Source organism: Rhodnius prolixus, unplaced genomic scaffold (assembly GCF_049639745.1).
Source record: "Rhodnius prolixus isolate KJV_2025 unplaced genomic scaffold, Rpr scaffold_4, whole genome shotgun sequence".
NCBI lineage: Eukaryota > Metazoa > Arthropoda > Insecta > Hemiptera > Reduviidae > Rhodnius > Rhodnius prolixus.
Genome location: NW_027411614.1, coordinates 26,271,356 through 26,295,231, shown reverse-complemented (window position 1 = coordinate 26,295,231; position 23,876 = coordinate 26,271,356). Strand labels below are relative to the sequence as shown.

The window sequence follows — 23,876 nt, the reverse complement described above, 5'->3', positions numbered from 1 at the left end:
AAAAAAAAAAATCAAGATAGCATTAATTAGCAAGAAGTAGAGGTTCTCTGCCAAATTTCTTTTTAACATTTCAAACTCTTAATCTCAACTGCAGTGGCCTGCAACCTACAGACGCGTAGGATGCTGCTCACCTCTTGTATTTCACAAAGATATACTTAATAAATTATTAAATTGTATTTATCAAAATTATTTATTTTATAAATAGTTTTTTCCAGTAATAAGCATTTTATGAATTATATTTATCTCAGAATTTAAAAATCCTAAAATATAATGGAGTTTTTTTTTGAGATTCTATGGTTAATATTTTCGAGATGATGAGGTCAAGTAGTTACTCCAGAACCATTGAAGGAATCAAGGTCAGGTGAAGCAGCGCTGTATTATTGCACATGAGCTGGATGGAATGTTTTATTTGCGCAGAGGATGGTACACGGACATGTGGTTTGGGTAAAGATTTTCGTTTTTTATTTTTCTAATACACATTGTCCACCGACTATCGGAGGAGGGCCGATATCGACCACTTTAGCCACCTCCAAGTAGACGTGTAATGAATTCTTTAACTAAAATTAGTTGTAATTATTTGCAATGTGAGAAGTACGAGGGTCTTTTGAAAAGTCCGTGCAAAAATAAAAACTACTTAATTTTTTGGGGTAAACCTTTTTTATTTTTCAACATAGTCTCCTTTTAGGCTTATACACTTCGTCCAACGCTGCTCTAGTTTGTTGATCCCTTCCGAATAATAGGATTTGTCCAAGTCTGAAAAATAGCCATTCGTTTCTGCAATCACCTCCTCGTTTGAATAAAATCTTTTTCCCGCCAGCCATTTCTTCATATTGGGGAACAAATAGTAGTCCGAGGGAGCCAAGTCTGGAGAATAGGGGGGATGTGAAACGAGTTGGAACCCTATTTCCATTAATTTTGCGACCACAACTGCTGAGGTGTGAGCTGGTGCGTTGTCGTGATGGAAAAGGACTTTTTTGTGGGCCAATCGTTGGCGTTTTTCTTGCAGCTCGGTTTTCAAACGGTCCAATAACGATGAATAATATGCACCTGTAATAGTTTTACCCTTTTCCAGATAGTCGATGAGGATTATTCCTTGCGAATCCCAAAAGACAGTCGCCATAATCTTTCCGGCCGAAGGAACGGTCTTCGCCTTTTTTGGCGCAGATTCCCCCTTGGTAACCCATTGTTTAGATTGTTCTTTGGTCTCAGGAGTGTAGTGATGTATCCATGTTTCATCCACAGTGACGAAACGACGCTTAAAGTCCTGCGGATTCTTCTGGAACAGCTGCAAACCGTCCTTGCAACACTTCACACGATTTCGTTTTTGGTCAAGCGTAAGCAATCGCGGCACCCATCTTGCGGATAGCTTTGTCATGTCCAAATGTTGATGCAAAATATTATGTACCCGTTCATTCGAGATGCCCACAGCACTAGCAATCTCACGCACCTTCACTCTTCTGTCATCCATCGCCATATCATGGATTTTATCAATGATTTCTGAAGTAGTAACCTCAACAGGGCGTCCAGAACGTTCAGCGTCACTTGTGTCCATATGGCCACTCCGAAAATTTTGAAACCACTTATAAACTGTTCTAATCGAAGGTGCAGAGTCACCATAATGTTTATCAAGCTTCTCTTTAGTCTCCTCAGGCGTTTTGCCTTTCATAAAGTAGTGTTTAATCAACACACGAAATTCTTTTTCGTCCATTTTTTGAAAATCACTCGACTTCCTCGATTCAAACGAATGCCAAACACAAAGAAATAGACCGATCTGGCTGAAACTTGGTGTGTGTTCTTCCAAGAGATGCTACTAACTAAACATAACCTCGATACGCGCCAGTAGTGCTATCTCTCTGACTTTGCACGGACTTTTCAAACGACCCTCGTATTTAGGAATCTATTTCATCATAGCACAGGTTTTGAGCATTAGTTGGCAGCAGTGTTTCATATCTCAGATTTGCAACCAAGGCAAGTCCTAAGATTAGTACTTGAAAGGCACTAGTTATCGATTCAATCCAGCTCTTAGTGGTCGATTTTGTCCATTATTTAATGTAATATACGTATAATATTTTGTAGCATGAGACTATCGATCGTAATGAAGAACACCAATAGTCTTACTTAAATATCACGCCGCTTTCAAGAAACAAAAATTGTCAATCAACAAAATCAATTGTTTAAACCAAATTTCAATAATAGATTTATACCAGTAATGAAATTTAGCTTGTGAATGTTAAAGGACATTTAGCGATTAGCTTACTAATTTGTTCTTTAATGTAGAATGTTGTACCGTTTGAGTGGGTAACCGCATGTCAGTTGTCAGTGGCAATTTTCACGATGTTGTGGAGCTGTTGAAGACAAGTAGTGAGCGACAAGAGGGCGGCCAATTGAAAGAGCAGCGGTATACTACTAGAAGACCGTTCGCTGAATTCTAACAGGGCAGACAGTGTGTCGGCTGTGGCAAGGAAAGCAATTAGCAAGGAGACAATTACAGTGAGCTAGAAGGACCTATTCACAGCCACAACCGATACCACTACGATACCTCAACAGTTAGGTTCAGGCGGTGTCAGACCACTACATGCTCTTGGCCTAATAATCACTGCTTTTAACCACTTAGATGTAAACCCAATCAAAAACCTGATTATAATTACCATTTCTGTTTCTTGCATTAATTAATATTTCTTACAAAATAATAACAATAATTACAAAAGGTTCACAAATCAGCAAGTATCCAAAATTTCATTAATACTCCATTGATATCATTTAATTAATTTTACTGCGTTGCTTTTCACTCATATTTTTTAGAATTTATTAGATGTCAAGACCCTTATGCTGGCCACTTCATTCGTAATATTTTTTTTGTTATAATATGATAAAATGTATATTATATCTTCATAATTAAATAGGTACTTTATTTTAACTCTATTCCAAATTATTCTTCTGATTGATCTTTATTATGCCCTTTATTCTGAGTAGTCACATATACATGCACGTTAGAGTAGAAAAAGACAATGTTAGAGTCGGCTACTGTTTAAATTTGAATCATGAATTTAAAACAATATTTCAGTCTTGAATTCGTCTTACCGAAGTATTCGAGAGCAGGAATAACACACAGTTAATAACAAGTAAATTATTCAACAATAATTATTGATTTTCTGTTATAATTTAAATGTAGTCCCTCTAATTTTACTTATAGTAAAATACTTTAATAATTAGTAGGCCTAAAAATATGCATATCTTATTTATCTTATATTACAAATATATAAAATTGAGGGAAGAATACCTAGATTGAGAGTGTAATTGAAGAAAACTAAATTATTTAATATAAATTCAGATTAATTATTACGTATTTTTAATGCTTGACTACTACATAAAGTAAAGTAACCATCAATTTAATCGAGAATGAACGATTTTTAATTAAAAATAAAAATAAATAAATAAAATGAACAAAATCATTGATGTGCGTATGTTGGAGTATTTATTAATTTTTTTTTGAATTTTTTGGCTAATTAATTAAATTAAATAATTATAATCTCACGTAGAACCCCCATACCCGACTCAAGCGTCAGGAACTTTACTAACGTTACCGTATGATCAAAAGACTCCTCGACAAACGCTCCAAATTGTCTCTTACCAACAAAAAGAAACTACACAGCTCTACTAGCCCCAATCTGGACGTACGGACTTAAACTGTACAGTACTGCAAAGCGTTCCAATCTCAATCGCATTCAATCCCTTCAATCGAAAATCCTACGCACCATCCTTAACGCTCCTTTCTATGTAAGCAATCACACTATCCACACTGACCTAAAAACCTATTTGTCCTTGACCTAGCCTAAATCCCGTTACACCAAATTTCATTCGAAACTTTCCCAACACTTCAATCCGCTCATAAACAATCCATCCCAAACTACTCTTCCCTTGAATCCTCGCCGAAGACTGAAGCGTCGATGGCCTCGTGATCACCGGATTGCATGATAGAAAAGGGCATCCTTCGAATTCACTTCAACGGCATCTTGTGTTAGTCGACTCATGATGTTTATCGTTGGATGGCCCTCATTCAAATCTTTCCAGCCATTTTTATTTATATATTGTAATCCGATTTACTTGTTGCCCATAGGCAGTAATAAATTAAATAAAGGGAGTTAAAAAATAATTATTATTATAGTATTATTTCTATTACCACTACACAAACTGCATGAACACTGCGCTCACGTCAAATTATCTTAAGTGAGTTACCACCGGGCTCCCAAAAATGATTTGAGGCCTGTGAATAGAAAAAAAAAAAGTGTTTAGACCTGGGTCCGCATCATTGAGCGTACAGAATACCATAATATCTCAAAATGCAGCTCAAGCTTCTGTTTTAAAAATATATCTGATGTTTATAGGTTACTTCCAAAATCTGCCAATTGAATGTGAAAATTTGCTAAATTAACGTTTTCCCATAAAGTAGTAAGAGCATTTGCGCACCTTTTTGTCTATTAGTTACATAAGAAACCTCATCTCCGGGAAGCTGGTATTCCTCAAAAACAAAACTATTGGAAGTTAGGTAACAAAACTAGAAAATGTGAACAAATAATTCCTTAAATCTCCTGTAAGAAATAAATAAAAATTAAGTAGTTATTTACCTTGCCAATGTTGCAAGCAGTAATAATTTTAAGCGAAGAAGTTTTAAAAACAAATAATTGTTGATCAGAGATACGATCTTGTTTTCTATCCTTGTAGCTGTTTGTTTGGCTGTTTCTCCCAATGAACTCAATTTTTTGAAGTTGGAAACGATCGCAATTTATCCTCAATGACAAATGATGTTCATATTGACAACTTAAGTACACGCTAAGCTCTCGTTGCCATCGAATTTTTTAATTCTTGCTTCAAAGTGAGAGAGCTATGATTCTAGCGTCATCTGCACGCTATTATATAATTTAAAGGGACCACTAAACATTCCTTAATTATAGCAAATTATTATTCCAACTTAGGACAAGTGGAAAGTACTTAATATAGTTAACCTATGATCGATTAATGAGCAAAATAGATCCTCAATTGGATTGTGGGTTATGTGGGTTACAAAAGAAAGAGGACCTGGTACATATTCTTGTTGAATGCCCATTCTACAAACCTCTTAGAGAGTAATTACTTCTCTGATAATGTAAGGGAACATATTGTAACGAAGTTGACCTGGGCGAGAAGAAAGGCCCAGATTGTTCTAGGGGTCGAGCGACCAAAGTCGGTAACAGGCCAGGCCACCACTGTGTAGACAAAAGGGCCGGTCTCTACCTGAACTGGAAAGGAAAGGGATAGATTGTTCAAGGAGTTTAGTGACCGTAGCCTGTAACGGTCCACCCCTGTGTAAAAGCCAGCTAAGAGAGAGGCCGCAGTTGGGGTGGTGGCAGTATGTGTTTTCCCAGCCAGTGATTGACAGGTAGGAATGAGACATAGTGTTGGAGGAGGGCGGCCCCAGCTGAGGTGGTGGCCGAATGTGATTTCCAGCCAATGAGCGGCAGGTGGGAGCAAGACAGGAGGAGTTGGAGTGTGACAGAAGGTTGGAGGAGGACGGCCCCAGTTGGGGTGGTGGCAGCATGTGTTTTCCTCAGCCAGTGAGCGGCCGGTGGGCGTGAGCAGACGGAGTGGCATAGTCGCAGTTAAAAGGAGGCAGACACAGCTGGAGAAGTCAGTTTTGCAGTTTTAGAGTTTTTAGTCAAGAGTTTTCGAGTGAATTTTGAGTTAGTCTTGGAAAGTTAGTTTTGGAGAGACACTTTGGAAGTGATAGTTTGAGAGAGTCAGTGTTGCGGAGTGCTTCAAAGTTAGCTAATCGGGCAGTTAGTCAGTTAGTGAGTAGAGCTTTGTTAATGCGGTTGAGTCTAGCGCAATTCGGGGCAGTGCGGACCAGTGGTCAGTCGTGGAACAGTTTTGTGGCGTTACGTAGTGAGTAAGTAACAGTAAACTGTTTGTGACTGTTGTAAATGGTAGCTGTAATGAATAGCGTTAGTTCCTTGTAAATGTTAATGTGAGTAACGTTAATTTGTTAATAAATCAGGTTATTACTTACAACTTTAGCGAGTTTTATTATTTAATCAAACCCACATATTTAAATTAACTAGTGGCAGGCATTAGTTGTGTAAGTAAAGTTCTTTCTTAGTAAAAGGACAAGAAAAACTTTACAATATTGAAAAATTTGGCTCATGTTCTGTATAAATATGTAACATGCATTTTGAAATTAAGATATTTTCTTTCAATACAAGTATGAATGGTTTTATATAACTTTGGTTTGCATAATTTTATTCATTTATTTAATCTGTATTTGTAATTATTAATCTTTAGTTTCCTTATAATTCTATGTTATTGATCTGTAACACCATCCCCACCATGCTCCTTTGTATGGGGACTACCCCTATACTAAATAAATAAAATTGAATTGAACATTCCTTAATCATACTATTTAATTACACAGCTCCAGAGAAGAAATTATGGTTGTTGACACTCGATGTCCGCAGAGAATCTAATTATTTTAACTTTAATCTTTTTTTTTTTAAAGTAATGCTGACTGCGTGTAACCTCTCCAGCCGCTCCATTACTCTTCATCAAGAGTAAAGCAAGATTAGAATGATTGAAATACATCCATTTTTCGTCACCAAGTATTAATTCAAAGTTTTTTACATGGTGATGCTGTGATATCTATTCTTTATGCGTCGTTTGTTTGGATTTGGTTGAACAATTTCTGGAAAAAAAACCATTCCCTTGACTTTATTATCTAGGTAGAGTGAAATTCTCTGCAGAATGCTTTTTAAATACTGCTCAGGATTCAGTTTTACCAACGCAGAATTCACGCATAAATGGATTTACACTAATTCACTTTATTTTTGTCAACACCGAGAGGTTTTACAAATCATTTGTGCCTATTCTCTTCCACTAACATGCAACAGTTAATTGCATTGTTTGTTTTATTATTTTAAAAAAGCAGCAAAAATTACTTAGGTGACTCATAAATACAACTGCTCTACCAAGCAGTCCCCTTCCCAAAAAATCTAAAGTGATCTCTTTTTCCACTGGTAACAATTCACAATGGATCTGGAAACTTGATTCCTATGAACATCTAAGTAAAATGATCATTACACCAAAAATAACCTGAGGGAATCACACCTTACCGTCTTTAGAACTGCCCTGAACAAGTTTTCCAATTTAAATGAATGTACCAAAGATCTATGTAACGCATTTACAAAGTTAAAGAAATCATAAAAAGGAAAAAAATGCGTTCATTTGTGGAATTTTCTTCAAATCCAGATAATCAACAACACATTTAACACTTTTTAGAAGTAACTAACACACATGACAATGAATTATACTTCAATGTTACTATAGAGAATAAGCCTCCTCAACTTCTGCCCTCTGGCCACTTTTACTTAATAAAATGTCCCTAGAAAGTATTTTCCTTGTAAAAGTTATAATCCACCGAGAGCAGAATTTGTGAAAAATAATGATAATCATGGCAGCTTCCTTTTTTGAGAAAATCACAAAAAAGTCTCTTCAGAAAATGGAGATTTCTGGTTTTGGAATGTTGATTGCTGGGTCATAATCAGATCCTCTGGTAAGGCGAAATCGAACTATAAAGTTCAATCTTTTTTTGATTACATGCTTACTGTACTTATTTTTTAGTATGTGTTACTATCAACATTATATTATTATTTATTAAACATAACTATATGAGTCATAACTAACGTTACGAAATCAAAATATATAGTATTTACTCTAAGACGAAAAATCCTACTTCCCATCATCTTGAACCAAACTCCTATACCAACTGTGGACAAAGTACGATACCTTGGACAGCAACTAGACAAACGGTTGACGTGGAATCCCCATTCAAGACTGAAAAGACAAGAAACTAACCCTATCCTACAAAACTTCTCGGCACACTACTTGACAAACGATCTAAAGTCAACCTACGTATCAAAAGTCTCTTATACCTGTTTTTACCGCGACCTATTTGATCATACGGCATCGAAGAAGTATGGGGATCGACTAAACGTTCCAATTCTATACGCATTCAGACTTTACAACCAAAAACTACTTAACGCTCCATTCTATATTTCTAACCTCACCATTCATAATGACCTCAAAATCCCTTTCATTAACGACCTTACTAAAACTTGTTTCTTAAAATTTCATTCCATTACAGCAGCTCATCCTAATCCTTCAATTGAACACTTATCTTCTTCCACATTACCAGGTAATCCTCCAAGGAGATTGAAGAGAAGATAGCCCCGCGATCTACTTTCCTCATAAGAGCAGTATAGTGCATCTATTCACGTTAATGGGGTGTCGTAGGTGCCTTCTCCTATCTTCATTCACGACATTATATTATATCACATTTGCATGTTGCACCAACCGTGCAGTCGCAAATTTCAATAAAATATTAAAAAAAAAAAAAAAAAAACTGAGTCAAATATATGTTGTAACCAAGTTGTGAGTAAAATTTTGGAAATAATGTTAAGTGAAATGTGGTTTTTGTTTTTGTTTTATTAGAAAATACATAAAAAAAAACCTACTCCCGCAGCGTTTGAACTAAGATTAAAAGTATTTCAACACTAGAATTAATTTAGAAAATTAAGTAATATGATCAATCGAAATGGCCAGAAATTAAACTAGAATTATTAAATTAAAAGAAGTATTTCAACTGTAAATAAGCTAAGGGACAACTGTGCGCCGAAAATGTCTGGTTACAACAATTGAACAATTCCACTCGATTAAATACATTAGCAGAAACAACAGTACAGCTTTCACATTTAATACTAACTGTATAATTACTGTTCTAGTTTACTTCTACTAGGGAAGGTTACTTTTTTGAGGTAGATTGTCTCTAATTCTACTATTATACGATTTTATTTCAAATAATCAATGCAAATATCTTTCAGTAATTAATTATCTGCGAAAAAATAAGAATATCGATAATAGAAGTTTTCTCAGAGACTAAAATTATCCATAGTTTACAATTTAGTAAAAGTACGTAAAGCATTAAAGTATAATAAGTAATAGTTGTAAAGCAATAAAATGAGAATAATATACTGATAGAAAGTTGAATGAAACTAGACGCAATTCTAGTTTGGTTGGAATTTTGAAAGAAAAGAAGATGGGTGAAACTTGAGCTGGCATCCGAAGAGTTTCCGGTTTACCAAACTAAACATGGTTAAATTGAAATGATTATTATTCAAAATTAACGAAAACAAACGAACCAACGAAACGTACACAATTCGCAGTGGTACTTTTCGTCCTCTACATTAAAACAATATTCCCATCTCGGTTGCTAACTCCATCAGATATTTGGAATATGTACTTGGACGAAAGACTGACGTGGAATCATCATACAGCAATGAAAGAAAAACTGTTAACGGTACTAGCTTGGATGGACCTAAAAGTAAGTCACTGACTGACTAATGAAGAAATGATATTATAAAACAATTTCACGACCAATTTGGAATGCAGGGCTTAAATCTCTTGAGATCAATCAAGCGAATGAATTTCAAAGAATCCAATCCTTACAATCCAAAATTTCCCAATCCTCTTACTACATAACCAGCCTTACTCTACACAAATGTGCTGAGGAAAACCTGCGGATGGAACCTAGAAATAGGGAGATTCGTATCTTTTCGGACAGCCAGGCAGCACTGAAGGCTCTTGTATCGTTCAGAATAACCTCTTCTCTGGTTTGGGAATGCAGGAAGGCCCTAGAACTACTGGCGCGGCACAACAAAGTTCGGTTGGAATGGGAGCCGGGTCATGTGGGTATTGAAGGGAATGAAAAAGCTGATCATCTGGCCAGGAATGGATCTAACACTCCTTTCATCGGTACGGAGCCTGTCCTGGGGCTCACCAGGGGTTCGGTTCTTACGGCTCTCAGAGATTGGATCTGGAGGGAACACGAAAAGAACTGGGTGATTTGTCCTGGGGTTAAACACAACAAGACTATGATGCCTTGGCAGTGTAAGCAAAGAACCAAAGAGACCCTGTGTTTGGGCAGAAATCAGATTACTCTGATTACAGTCCTATTCACGGGGCACGGTAGGTTCAAGAAACATCTGCGCAAGGTGGGTCTTATCAACTCGGAACCGTTGTGCAGATTATGCCAGGAAGAGAAGGAAACGGCCTCTCACCTGTTGTTCGATCGCGTTGCAATCGAGCGTTTGCGCTATGAAACCTTTGGAACGCTGAGGCCGAAGGAGATAGTGGCGCAAAAAGAACTAGTAGGGAAAGTCCACAACCTCTTTAGGAGGGGAGGGTTCGCCTACTAGAACTAAGAAGGGGCTGGCACAATAAGTCTTCTGTGGCTGCGGTGCCGTGGGGCGTACGTCCCGTCCCATCTACCATCTAATCTAATCTAATCTACACAATGAAATCGTAGTATTCTGTTACACTAAATTTCATTTGTCTCTCCTCCTTCAATCCATTCCTCTAGACCAATAGATGGCCTCATCCCGTAGTTCTCCACGCCGCCAAAACGGCCAGATGCCGCAAGACCTATTGTTGCACTAGTTCATCAAATTTTAAAATTTTAGAGTTGATATTGTTTAATGTTGTCCCTCTCAAACGTATTTGTAAATAATATCACAAAAACTGTGATATATCACATATTGTTTTGTAGAAATTATCAACGTATAAAAGAAGTGAATAAAGAAATAAAAATAGTAACAAATGAAGTATAAAAAAAAGACAGTAACTTAAGATCATAAAAACAGCATTCAACACACCAGCAACTTAAAAATAAAAGACGCTTACCTGAAATTAATTTAGTACCAGTATCTTCCCAAGATGTGAGATTGTAATAGAAGCTGTCAGGGCTTAGAGATACCAGTCGGTTGTTCCTTAAATCCAATGAAAGATGAGTAACTCGGCCTAACGTTGAAAGGAATCCCAAGGGTAATTCTTCTAACGATGTACCCCTGATTTGTAGTGTAAGTTCGGGAGAAGGACCAATACCTCTCAGAGCGGCAGGATCTAGCCACCTCAAGGATGGTCCAGTAATCTCAAGGTGGCGTAATTTCGTGCCAAGAGGTCCTAGTCTGTTTAATGTAGGCTCTGAGACGGTTATACTCAGTCGGCGGATGGACGGTGCTCGCGACACTGCCATACCAACTCCGCCACTGTAATAATACCTGTTTTTGCATTAAAAATGATAAACCTTAAATTTCTAATTGTTGAAGAAAATTTTTAAGTAAAATAAATATATGTTAGTTTAATGAAATCAAGTGTTTAAATACTTACCTAAAAATATGTGGCCATGTCTGCACTTTTAGACTTCTCAATGAATACAGGCCAGATAGTGCGTCTAAATCAAATCTTTCCAGTTTGTCTAAAGAAGTGATGTCTAGAAATTCCAGTCTGTCTAAGCCACGGAAACTTGATTTGGTGAGCACCTGAAAAAAAAAAAAACAATTTCATTAAAAATATAAAATCATTTTAATATTAACCAGGATGTACAGAAAAAGAAAAAAAGATTGCTAAAGTTGGGCGTTATTCAACATTAAGTCTTTTCATGCGGTTTTTTGTCGATCAACCCTTGTACTACTGCCCTACCAGGCAGTTTTAACGAAATAATATTTGATTAAAGGTCGGAAACTCATTTAGGCTAATGAATTATTAAAACAATAAAATTCCAACTCCTTCCTCAAAACCTCAAAAAAAGAAAAAGTAAGTTCTTTAACTAAACACGATAAAAACTCTTATCAAGAGTTTTAAACAAGTAAGTACAGTGTTCCACAAATTTTGCCAAATTCTATTCATAATTAATTCCGTTCGGCACACAAAAAAGCTTTTCATTTATTACAACAAATGAATTTATAAATAATTTAGGGACTTATTTCTAAAGAATGATGTAGTGATTTTTCTTATCGTTGGAACGCTATTCTATTTTACTAAAGGAGTGTTTTTTTACAAATCCTTAGAAAAACTCTCTATCTACAGTTTTTTGTTTTACTTTTCTGTTAATAACAAAGTTTACTAATCTACGAGAAAATAGTTCTACACGCTTGAGATCGACCACCACAAGGTATTGAAAACACTCACTCAGTTCTCCAGGACGTTCATGGAGGAGAGGAAGAATATTGGCAATCTGAAATTAGCACACGATGAGCCAACTTAAAACAAAAAAAGGTTGCAAACTTTGCATTTCCTTCATATTTCGAATTGCTGTACATGATGTCCTATTGATTTAATATCTGCGAAAATTTAGACAATTATAGTACTCATTTACCTTTACAATTGAGCACAATTCCAGCTTTCTAGCTGTATTTTTGAAGGAGATATAAGATGATGAAGTTTGGGAGCTTTATGTTACCTTCATATTTCTAATTGCTGTATCTCCTGGCCTATTGGTGTAATCTCTGCGAAAATGTAAGCGATTATAGCACTAATCTACCTTTACAGTTCAGCACAATTCCAGCTTTCTGGCTGTATTTTTGAAGGAGATATACAGGGTGACCAAAGTTATATGCTCCACCCACTTTTTTTTTTTTAACGGCGGGAAATTTCGAAAAAATAAAAAACACGTATTTAATCATTTTTAGTCTAGTTTATTTTCAGTGATTGACCCATTTTTTTAAACCCTTGTATCTCGAGATATAGCATCCAACTTTTGTTTTTCAAATGGAACGTTATATTTTTTGTTGCATATTTTTGTAGTATTTGAGCTCCTAAAAACAACAAACAAATTTTTTTTGAAATCGGTTAGGTTTTTCAAAAGTTATGGTAATTTAAAATATGAAAAACAAATTTCAGTTTACTGTCAAAATTACGTTATTTTTTTTAAAGAATCTGTTCAAACTGGGCACAACCAACGGATAGGCAAGCCAAAACTCTGGACTCCCACGCTTTGCTTGTAGCAGCACTTATGGTAGCGAAGTCAAGATCTAGGCAGGCTAGAGTAATTCGACGTTTCAGATCATCGACTGAAGCCACGGGATTAAGGATACTTTACACTTTATTTTTTAGGTATCCCCACAAAATATAGTCCACTTGGGTCAAGTCCGGAGATCGAGGTGGCCATTGGATGGGACAATGAGTCCCTAAGCACTTTTCATGGAAATTTCTGTCCAGGTAACCTCGAACCATTCTCGCATTATGTGCCGGGCAACCATCTTGTTGAAAATACATATCTAGCCGACGTTGTAGATGAACATCTTCAAGCAGAACTGGCAAAATGTCTCTTAAAAAAAAGTTAGATACTTTTCACCAGTTATGTTCTCTCTGTAGAAGTATGGGCCGATTAGTTGATTTCCTATAACTCCACCTATACGTTTGTAGAAAAAGCAACCTGAACGTCGAATACTTCTAGCCTGCCTAGATCTTGACTTCGCCACCATAAGTGCTGCAACAAGCAAAGCGTGGGAGTCCAGAGTTTTGGCTTGCCTATCCGTTGGTTGTGCCCAGTTTGAATAGATTCTTTAAAAAAAATAACGTAATTTTGACAGTTAACTGAAATTTGTTTTTCCTTTTTTTTTTTTTTTAAATACCCATAACTTTTAAAAACCTAACCGATTTCAAAAAAATTTTTGTTGTTGTTTTTAGGAGATCAAATACTACAAAAATATGCAACAAAAAATATAACGTTCCATTTGAAAAACAAAAGTTGGATGCTGTATCTCGAGATACAAGGGTTTAAAAAAATGGGTCAATCACTGAAAATAAACTAGACTAAAAATGATTAAATACGTGTTTTTTATTTTTTCGAAATTTCCCGCCGTTAAAAAAAAAAAAGTGGGTGGAGCATATAACTTTGGTCATCCTGTATGAGATGATGAAGTTTGGGAGCTTTATGTTACCTTCATATTTCTAATTGCTGTATCTCCTGGCCTATTGGTGTAATCTCTGCGAAAATGTAAGCGATTATAGCACTAATCTACCTTTACAGTTCAGCACAATTCCAGCTTTCTAGCTGTATTTTTGAAGGAGATATAAGATGATGAAGTTTGGGAGTTTATAAAGATTATAGAATATGTTTTAGGCTTTAGGGTACCTTGGAAAGTGAGTTCGACGCGAAAAGGGGTTTACCTTTGATATTTAATGTTAGGGTGGGAATTGTTTGATAACCTCAAAATGTTGTATATTGATTAATTCTGTATAAATGCTTAGATTAAATTAGGGTGGCCTCAAGGCCTGCGCCACCGCGACCCCAATGGATCTATTGTGGCTCCCCGGCTTTAGAGCTCACCCTCCAGACCCGTCCGTTTAATCAGACTCTTAATTCTGGAGAGTGGCTCCTGGGTAAAGCTCTCAGGCCTTGGTTTTTCCTCCCCGAGAAGTAACATCCTTAGTCATACGAGCCCCTCACACTGACAAAACACGTGCAGTGCCGTTTCTTCCTCTTCCTTACAGAACCTACAAAGGCTATCATCTGCCAGGCCCATGCGATGCATGTGCTTTCTGAGCCTGCAGTGGCCCGTTAATAGGCCTACAATTATCCTTATAGCCCCACGGCCTTGACGGATTAATTCTGCGGTCAGCCTCGGCGAATAGCCTCTGATGAACTCCTTCGCCTGTCGTAGCCCAGTGGTGGCGTATAAATGCTTGAAGTTTAACGCTAAAGTTGGAAAATTTGAGCATATGCTAAGAATTTCCTCTAGAATTAATGTGATAACTTAATTTTATAAGGCAGAGGCTTTTAGCAGTAATTTTGCCACTTTATAAGTCACAATAACTTCGCCAAAATAAGACCAAAGCAAAGAATTTAGAATAAAATTTTCGTTTACCTGATTGCTAACGACCGTCTACAAAACACTTAATAACCTTAAACGAAAAGGCGAGAACTTTTAATTCTTTATTCTTATATTTTAAATATTGTATTTGTGCTATGACCAGTCAATTTTTACAAAGAGTTAAGCAAAATATACAATTTTTATAAAAATCAACACAAAGAACGGGAAAGGAACAAAATATTTTATGAAGCACAAAATAATGTAAAGAAACATTGTTCAAATAACATGTTAAAAGTAACCCAACATACCATTGTGCACAATGGAAATTAAAATTTAAAAAAAACCCAGTGGTACAAATTGAAAATATAGATAAATAAGAGTATTAAGAGAACTGTGGCTAACACATTTACACTTCAAAGTACAATTTTTATTAAATTAAAATATAAAAACTGGTGAGAGCCATCTTTATTATCACAATTTTCGAGCTTCTAAAGTGTACACCTTGTCTATTAACCTCCGAATTAAAAAAACAATGCATATTATTGCTAACAATAGATTAATTACTTTATAAAACAACTTTAAATCGAAATACTTTACACTTTTGGTGGAACCTACTTCTAGACGCTTAAAAGTAAATCTTATCTTAAAAGGAAATTGTTAGAAAAATTAATCAAATTAAAGTTGATGACCTATATTTATTGATGATATCTATAAGAAATACCCTCAATCGACTTTCTGGAATAGTGATTTAAAATTAAGTTTTGGAAGACAATATTTATAATGCCAACAAAGTGTAATGAAACTCCGATCTTTTTTTCTAAAAAAGTATATTAAAAAAAATGTAAAATCTATTTTGTAAACTGGGTTCCCGGTTGACAAATATTGATCATCAAACTGCAGGCAGGTCCTCTGGTGGAGCAAAATCAAAACAATAAGGTTCATCGTGTAATTTTTTGTAATGTAAGATCAAAAAACAGTAGAAAAATTCGGAATACCGGTCTAGGTTCAACGAAGAATGTACTTTTTAATATAAATCACCAATTACTAGAACAGGACTGGTTGTTACAGACAGTATTGTCCTTCTTTTATAGTAAAAGTTAATTTTGTATCGACCCTTGTTAGGAACTGGCATGTGTCGGGGGTCCCCTCACTTTCGGATCACATGTACATTAGGTTCGACATTGGGTTTGACTGTAAGGAGGTGGTTACTTACAGAAACCCTAGGAGAACAGACTGGGACTCGTTTAGACGGGATCTCAGCGCAAACATTGGTACAGTCAACAATAACTTTAGGACCCGGATGGACATTGATGAAGCTGCTGAGAGACTTCAGGGCGTCATCAAGGAGGCCTACTGGGAGAATTGTGCGGAGACAGTGATAACATCTAACAGGAAAGTAGGCTGGTGGAATAACCAGCTGAAGGAGCTCCGCAGTAAAGTTAGGAAACTGTTCAATGTAGCTAAAAGAAGGGGTACATGGAAGGAGTACCGTGAGGCCCTAACTTCTTACAACATAGCCATTAGAAAGGCTAAAAGAGATGCTTGGAGGAAGCTCTGTGAAGAGGTAGAGATGACCTCGGAGGGGGCTAGGCTCCATCGCATAATATCAAAAAGTCCAGGGGGTGCCCTGGGTACCATCAGGAACGAGGAAGGGATTTTTACCAAATCGGGGAGAGACACATTGGAGTGTCTCATGAGAACTCATTTTCCCGATTCGAAGGTAATTGAGTCAGGACAGCATGGTGAGGATACTCTGGGACCCGATAGGTGTCGGGGGACCAGGGAAACCTGGGCCGTGGCTAAATACTGCATTACCTACAATAAGGTGGTCTGGGCTGTAAATTATTTTAAGCCCTATAAATCCCCGGGTCCTGATGGCATTTTCCCTGCCCTTTTGCAGCAGGGGAAAGATTTAATTACTCCTATTTTATGCAGGATAATGAGGGCATGCTTGGCACTCAACCATGTCCCTAGGGCATGGAGGCCTGTAAAAATTATCTTTATTCCAAAGCCTGGGAAGAGAACTCATACCCAGGCGAAGGAATTTAGACCAATTAGTCTAACATCGTTCATGTTGAAGGTGCTAGAAAAACTGATTGATATGTATATTAAGGAGGTGGCTTTAAAGCAACGGCCTCTGCATGCCAATCAGCATGCCTACCAAACAGGCAAATCTTGCGAGACAGCCCTCCATTGTCTGGTTAAGGAGTTGGAGGCTTCGGTATTTTGCAAGGAAACAGCTGTGGGCGTGTTTCTGGATATTGAGGGTGCCTTCAGTAACACTACCTACAGTTCAATTGCCTTGGCGATGGATAGACATGGCGTAGAGTCCACTGTTTCAAGATGGATCTGTAACATGCTATCGTCAAGGAGAATCACAGCGACCCTTTTTGGGGAATCGCTGGAGTTAACGACAGTTAGGGGGTGCCCTCAGGGGGGGGTTCTATCCCCGCTCCTTTGGTGTATGGTCGTAGATGAGTTACTTGAGGTGCTAGACCTTCGTGGGTTCTCGGTCCTTGGCTATGCAGATGATATTTCTGTGGTGGTCAGGGGTAGACATGAGACAATCGTGGCTGAACTCATGCAGGAAGCTCTCAAGGTTATAGAAAATTGGTGTAGAAGGGTAGAGCTTTCAGTGAACCCTTCTAAAACTACTCTGGTTCCCTTTACAAGGAGAAGGGACAAGGAGAGCTACAAAAACCTTCGATTTTTTGGTAAAACTCTGGATGTGTCGGGTGAGGTCAAGTATTTGGGCATTGTCCTGGATACCAGACTCACTTGAAAGGCGCAGATTGAGAGAGTTACATTAAGGGCTAAACAGGCCCTTTGTGGAATAACTAGAACCTGTGGGAAGACATGGGGTCTTAGCCCAAAGATGACCCACTGGCTCTATACACGTACAGTCATACCTATCATCACCTACGGTTCAGTGGTGTGGTGGAGGAAGACTGAACAACAGACGGCAATTAAGGCTCTAGCAAGGGTGCAGAGACTGGCCTGTCTGATGATCACGGGGGCCTTTAGTAGCACCCCTACTGCGGCGCTGGAAGTACTTCTGGGGTTGGCTCCGCTTCAATATGTTATTCAGGCGGAGGCAAGGGCCAGTGCGTACAGAATGGCGAGCAATGGGCAATGGAGGCGTATAAGTTCCTGCATTGGCCATATGATTATTTCAGATAAGGTTGACCCTGGGCCGGTTATTGACATGGCAGGGGACAGTATCTGTCCTAAATACAGTTTCGAGACTCCTTTTCAGGTGTGTATTAAACCGAGGACTGAATGGAGGGTAAACTGGACGGATCAGTACCGGAAGGGAGGCATTTGGTTTACCGATGGCTCCAAGATGGACTGTGGGACTGGGTCTGGAGTGTATGGGGTTAAACCCGAGGTACTCATTGAGAGATCTCTTGGGAGATACGCCACAGTCTTCCAGGCCGAGGTTTTTGCTATTAAAATATGCGCTGAGGAAAACCTGCGGATGGAACCTAGAAATAGGGAGATTCGCATCTTTTCGGACAGCCAGGCTGCACTGAAGGCTCTCGTATCCTTCAGAATCACCTCTTCCCTGGTCTGGGAATGCAGGAAGGCCCTGGAACTACTGGCGCGGCACAACAAAGTTCGGTTGGAATGGGTGCCGGGTCATGTGGGTATTGAAGGGAATGAAAAAGCTGATTATCTGGCCAGGAATGGGGCTAACACTCCTTTCATCGGTCCAGAGCCTGTCCTGGGGATCACCAGGGGTTCGGTTCGCGCGGCTCTCAGAGATTGGATCTGGAGGGAGCACGAAAAGAACTGGGTGATGTGTCCTGGGGTTAAACACAGCAAGACCTTGATGCCTTGGCTGTGTAAGCAAAGATCCAAAGAGACCCTGTGTTTGGGCAGAAATCAGATTACTCTGATTACAGGCCTATTCACGGGGCACGGTAGGTTCAAGAAGCATCTGCGCAAGGTGGGGCTTATCAGCTCGGAGCCGTTGTGCAGATTATGTCAGGAAGAGGAGGAAACGGCCTCTCACCTGTTGTTCGATTGCGTTGCAATCGAAAGTTTGCGCTATGAAACCTTTGGAACGTTGAGGCCGAAGGAGATAGTAGCGCAAAAACAACTAGTAGGGAAAGTCCTTGACCTCTTTAGGAGGGGAGGGTTCGCCTACTAGAACTAAGAAGGGATTGGCACAATAAGTCTTCTGTGGCTGCGGTGCCTTGGGGTATAGGTCCCGTCCCAACTAATATCTTATCTTATCTTATCTTATAGTAAAAGTTCAAAAATAGTGAAAAAAGTCCCAATATCGGCATTGGTTCACCGTATAAAATGATTTTTAATGTCAAATTCGAATTCGCTAGAACATACTGTGGCTTTACTTCTTAAGATTAGTTCAAAAACCAGTGCGAAATGTCGAAATTCCGACATAGGTTTGCCGATATATTAGTATAAACCTATATATACGTATAAAAAAAAATTCTAAAAATTAATTTTTCTGGCTCAGGGGTACCTGAAATCGCGGTTTCAAGCTAAAATTTGTCTTGATCGCATCACATTCCTATTTAACCAGTTAAGCGCGGAATTTAGTTTTAAAAACCCCCCACAGTGTGCGGAATTAAAATCAGACAATGACGTGTATACACGTCAAACGCAGGGCAAAAACAACCAAAAGTTTACAACGTCGTAATAGCCACTGCAAGCATTTTTTCTGCAATTTCTGGGGCTTGAGATTACCAGAGCATTTTGTGCTCATTCTAAATCTTGCACCACTTTACGTATGCATTGCTCTAGTTAACTAGAGACGCAAGAGCTTTACAAGGAAGAAAAGAGCTTTGAATTCTGTGCATGAATGAAATGAAATCATGCTCTTATTGAGGTCTGAACCTCTATCTAAGGTAAAAAAACGGCATCGTACAAGGATTGAGAGCTTCTATTTGTGTGCGTAATTCCCAATCTCTAATGCGGAGACCAAACATGTACGAAACACTTATCATTTGGCTGCCTACCACCAACTCCTCCGTATAAAATAATCTGCAGTTCTATTGGTAAGATAAGGGAAACATCCCACCAAATAATATTCTTATTGTATTCTATTAAAATTTCGAGTTTTTATAGTTAATGGCAATTTTATATTTTTCACAACGAGTATAAACGTCGAACGCACCGTAATAGAGATTTGGTTTGACGTGTATCCTCGTCAAACACACTTAACTGGTTAAGAGAAAGCAAAAATGAGTTATAATATTTAAAAGAAACTATTAATATAAAAGATTGGTCATAATATCAACAATTTTGAACACTGCACTCACAAATCTTAAAATATTCGAAAAGCTAATTGTGATATCAGAGTTGAAGAAAGAAAATAGACCAAGTTTGGAGGCGTTAAAAGTGGCTAGAGCATAGAATTAAGTTGGTACGGCCCGACCTAAGTTCTACGTAAGTTTAGGAATAGTTTGTGGTTGAAAATTAAAAAACTTTTGCTCCTAAGACCCACACACTTTGCACATTATTAAAGGGAGGTAGTAGCCCACATTGTTAGCACAACTTTGCTTTCATCTATAATTTGTAAGAAAACTCTATTAAATCAAATGATGTAATTAAATGCGATATCTTTTTAAATGAAACTTGTATTTCTCTTGTTACACCTAACTCTTCGGTATTGGAGAAGAAATATTTTCTTATGAATGGAAAAGTGCCGAGCTACAATCATACAAAAGTTTTGTTATTTACAATTGATAACGAGATTATAAAAATGAATAAACTTGATGTAACATTCGATAGGATGATTTGACTCTTTAAATTCATCCAAGGAGAACAAAAATAAAAGGCAATTTTTCTCAATCTTTCCAGGCAAACAATTTTGTTAATAAAAAAAACCTTAATATCCCTAACATCTTATGTATCGTCAATATTGACTGTATTAAGTTGGTATTAATGCATTCCGTTTGTAACGTACAATTTCCATACCCTCATTTATTTATTTTTTGTAGACCAAATTTTGAGATGAAGTTACAAAATTTTCAAGTGAATCGTTGGAAATATTTTTTCAGAAAATACCAAAAAAGTGAATAATCTATTCGGTAAAGACGTAGTGGAATATTTAACAATTCCAGCATCCCCTACCTAGTAAGAGCAAATAAAGAAACAAAAGTTATAGCCAAGCATAAATTAAAGATTGCATCATTACCACACCATAATATATGGTTTGCGAATTGAGCCCAACCAGTCTCATTAATATATTGTGACTAAATAATTAGTACGATTTCATTTAGGATAAATAATATTATCTACTTCTATTTAAGAGTGTGGTTCTGGGGTGTTTCTTGATGTGAAGCAGGCTTTCGATCGGGTGTGGCACACTGGACTTCTCTGGAAGCTCAAGACCATCTTTCCTGCCACCTATTTCCTCATTTTGAAATCACACTTGACTGACAGACATTTTAGAGTGAAGGTAGGCACTATTCTTTCTCCATTCAGCCATGCTGACGCTTGAGTTCCGCAAGGCAGCATACTAGGACCCATTCTGTACACAATCTACTCCTCAGACATACCTACTCATCCTCAAACTATGCTTCTCACCTATGCTGACGATCCTGCCATCTTATCTACTAACAAAGATGCATTAATAGCTCGTAGAAACCTTCAGTCTCACCTCACCTCCTTAGAAAATTGGTTCAAAATATGGGCTATCAAACTGAACGAAACAAAATCTCAAAACATTACTTTCACTCTTCGACGCATCACTCTTCCTCCTATCTTTTACAATTTAATTCCTTTACCAGCAGTCAAAGTAGTCCGCTACCTTGGGCTTTACGTTGACAGAAGACTTACATGGAACTCTCATACTCGACTTAAGAGAACAGAACTCAACAGACGCTTCCGACAACTGAAAAGACTACTCGACAACAGATCAAAACTCATTCTAGGCAACAAAAGAGTCATATATATAAGTATATTAAAGCCAGTCTGGGCTTATGGCTTCGAACTGTGGGGTTCAATCAAACGCTCAAATCTGCAAAGGATCCAGTCCTTGCAGTATAAAATGCTTCGCTCTGTAGTAAACGCTCCTTTCTACGTCACCAATCAAACCATTCACACAGACTTGAACATTTCTTTCGTCACACAATTTGCTAAAACACGATACAGAAAATTCTATCTTAACCTTCAATCTTATCACAATCCACTTGTACAACATCTATCTTCAAGAACATTTCCAGACAACACTTCCAGACGTCTTAAAAGACAGTGGCCTCGCGATCTCCTCTCTGATGAAGAGAGTCAGTAGAATGTAGAATGTTATTGGAGTGTTACCGCTGGGTAACTTCTCCTCTCTGATATGTGTGAATGTTGCTTATTGTTACCCCTGTTGCTTATAACGCAATGCGTTTATTGTAAGTAAATAAATGATTAAAAAAAAAAACTTCTATTTATTTATTTTTCTTAATATGTATAGCTAGGGCGAGGATTCAATTTCCGCATTCCAAACCGTAGCCATGCTGTCCTCACGAATGTAGCAAAATATATTCATCAAAATAATAAAATTAATTCAAAATAACTGAAATTTCGTGTAATTTTTACAATAAAATTCTACGTAGTTAACAGAAATTCTATGCTAATCATTAAATATTCAAACGAATGCTTTTGTTAATTTATTCAAAATGATCTAAAGCTAAAGATAAATGGAGCTTGTAACGAACTAATTTTAGACAATGTTTGATAAACTAATAGAATGGAACAGTGAGTTGTTTTAGTCAAATTTACATTCCCAAAACTATGGGTTTAAACCAGTAATGGTCAAATTGGACAAGTAACATATTACTGCCGACTAAAACACATGTGTTTCACATAGTATATGTGTGTGTAATTACTTGATTAACATTAACGACAAATACTTGTTTCTGACCATAGAAGTACCATACTAATAAAGTTATAATTTAAGATACTAAACCAACTATTGGCAGGTCGTTAGAAATGTTACTTCAGTAAAAAAATGTATTATTATACTGCTTTACTACAATGTACACTCTCTCAATTTGTAAAATATTATATGAGGGTGTTATCCCAGACAAAATTAAAACTGTCTGGTAGGGCAGTTGTATGAGAGTTGATCGTCAAAAACTACATGTGAAAGCGTAACGTTTAAAAAACACCCAAATTTGACAATTTTTGGGTATAAAAGTATACCAAATTTCCTTTATAATTTTCAATCAATTATTGCATTACTTAAACATAATTTTCTATATTAAGAAACAGCACTGCAGCATTTAACTCAATAACAGCTTTAAGACTGAACTTAAATGTGACCTTATTTCATGAGATCTCATTAAATATGAAGCCTGCCTAAACTTTATCTGTCTCTCCATGGAAATTCTAGGCCCTTAAGTATTCTTTCAAACAATAAAACTTCAGTTTCTACTTAACGAGAATCCAGGGAATTTGACCATCGCCTAATGGTTCCATTATTTTGTTATTATTGTTAATGCTTATTGTTAATGTTTAATGTTAATAATTAATGTTCCATTATTTCGATAGAGGCCAGCAGTGCTTTGAAAATATCTTATGGAGCCATGGACCGCAGATTGGCGTCCTTTATTATAAAATAAAATACATATTGATATTTTGATGAATAACTACAAAACTGTTATAAGTAAAGGCGCTACCTGTATAGGATGATGTTAAGGACCAGGACTGTTAAGGCCAGAGCTGCGACACGCATTTAACATTCCGGATTTTGGATCCATGATATTAGCATCCCCACAAAACATGAAATCTACACCTCTTCGGTAGGAAGGCGCCTTTTAAGACGTTTAAGTTGTCTGAAAACGTTGTGGAGAAAAGATAGAACTATCAGTGGATTGGGTTGAGATTGAAGATTAAGATGGATTTTGCTGTCTATAAAGTTTTTTTTTTCAACTTGTGTGACGAAAGGAATGTTTAAGTCTTTGTGAATGGTACCATAGAAGGAAGAGAGAAGAATTTTAGATTGCAAGGACTGGATCCTTTGCAAGTTAAGCAAATTTTGGTTAATTTTGACATGCCGCTTTCCGAAGTGCATGTCAAGCTCTGAATTTATTGGAGAACGACCGACACTGGGGGATGTATGCATTAATGACGCTTGCAACATGTCACTTACATATCAAATTCGTACATTGTTTGCAATCATTTTGACCTCCAGCTCTGGATTAAAACGAGAAAAGCTAGAAAATAAAATAAAATAAT

General features: G+C 37.2%; 1 protein-coding gene across 3 annotated transcripts in view; it reads right to left on the bottom strand.

Annotated features, from left to right (window-relative positions):
- LOC141456190 (chaoptin-like) overlaps positions 1–23,876 on the bottom strand; it is a 532,556-nt gene that overhangs the window by 116,993 nt on the left and 391,687 nt on the right. For 2 of the 3 annotated variants that reach the window (XM_074131931.1, XM_074131932.1), the window contains exons 7-8: positions 11,251–11,402; positions 10,765–11,141 (exon numbers count right to left, since the gene is read on the bottom strand). In XM_074131931.1, coding sequence (XP_073988032.1) covers positions 10,765–11,141; positions 11,251–11,402 — 529 coding nt within the window. The remainder of the gene's footprint in view (positions 1–10,764; positions 11,142–11,250; positions 11,403–23,876) is intronic. The other variant, XM_074131933.1, reaches the window with a different exon arrangement.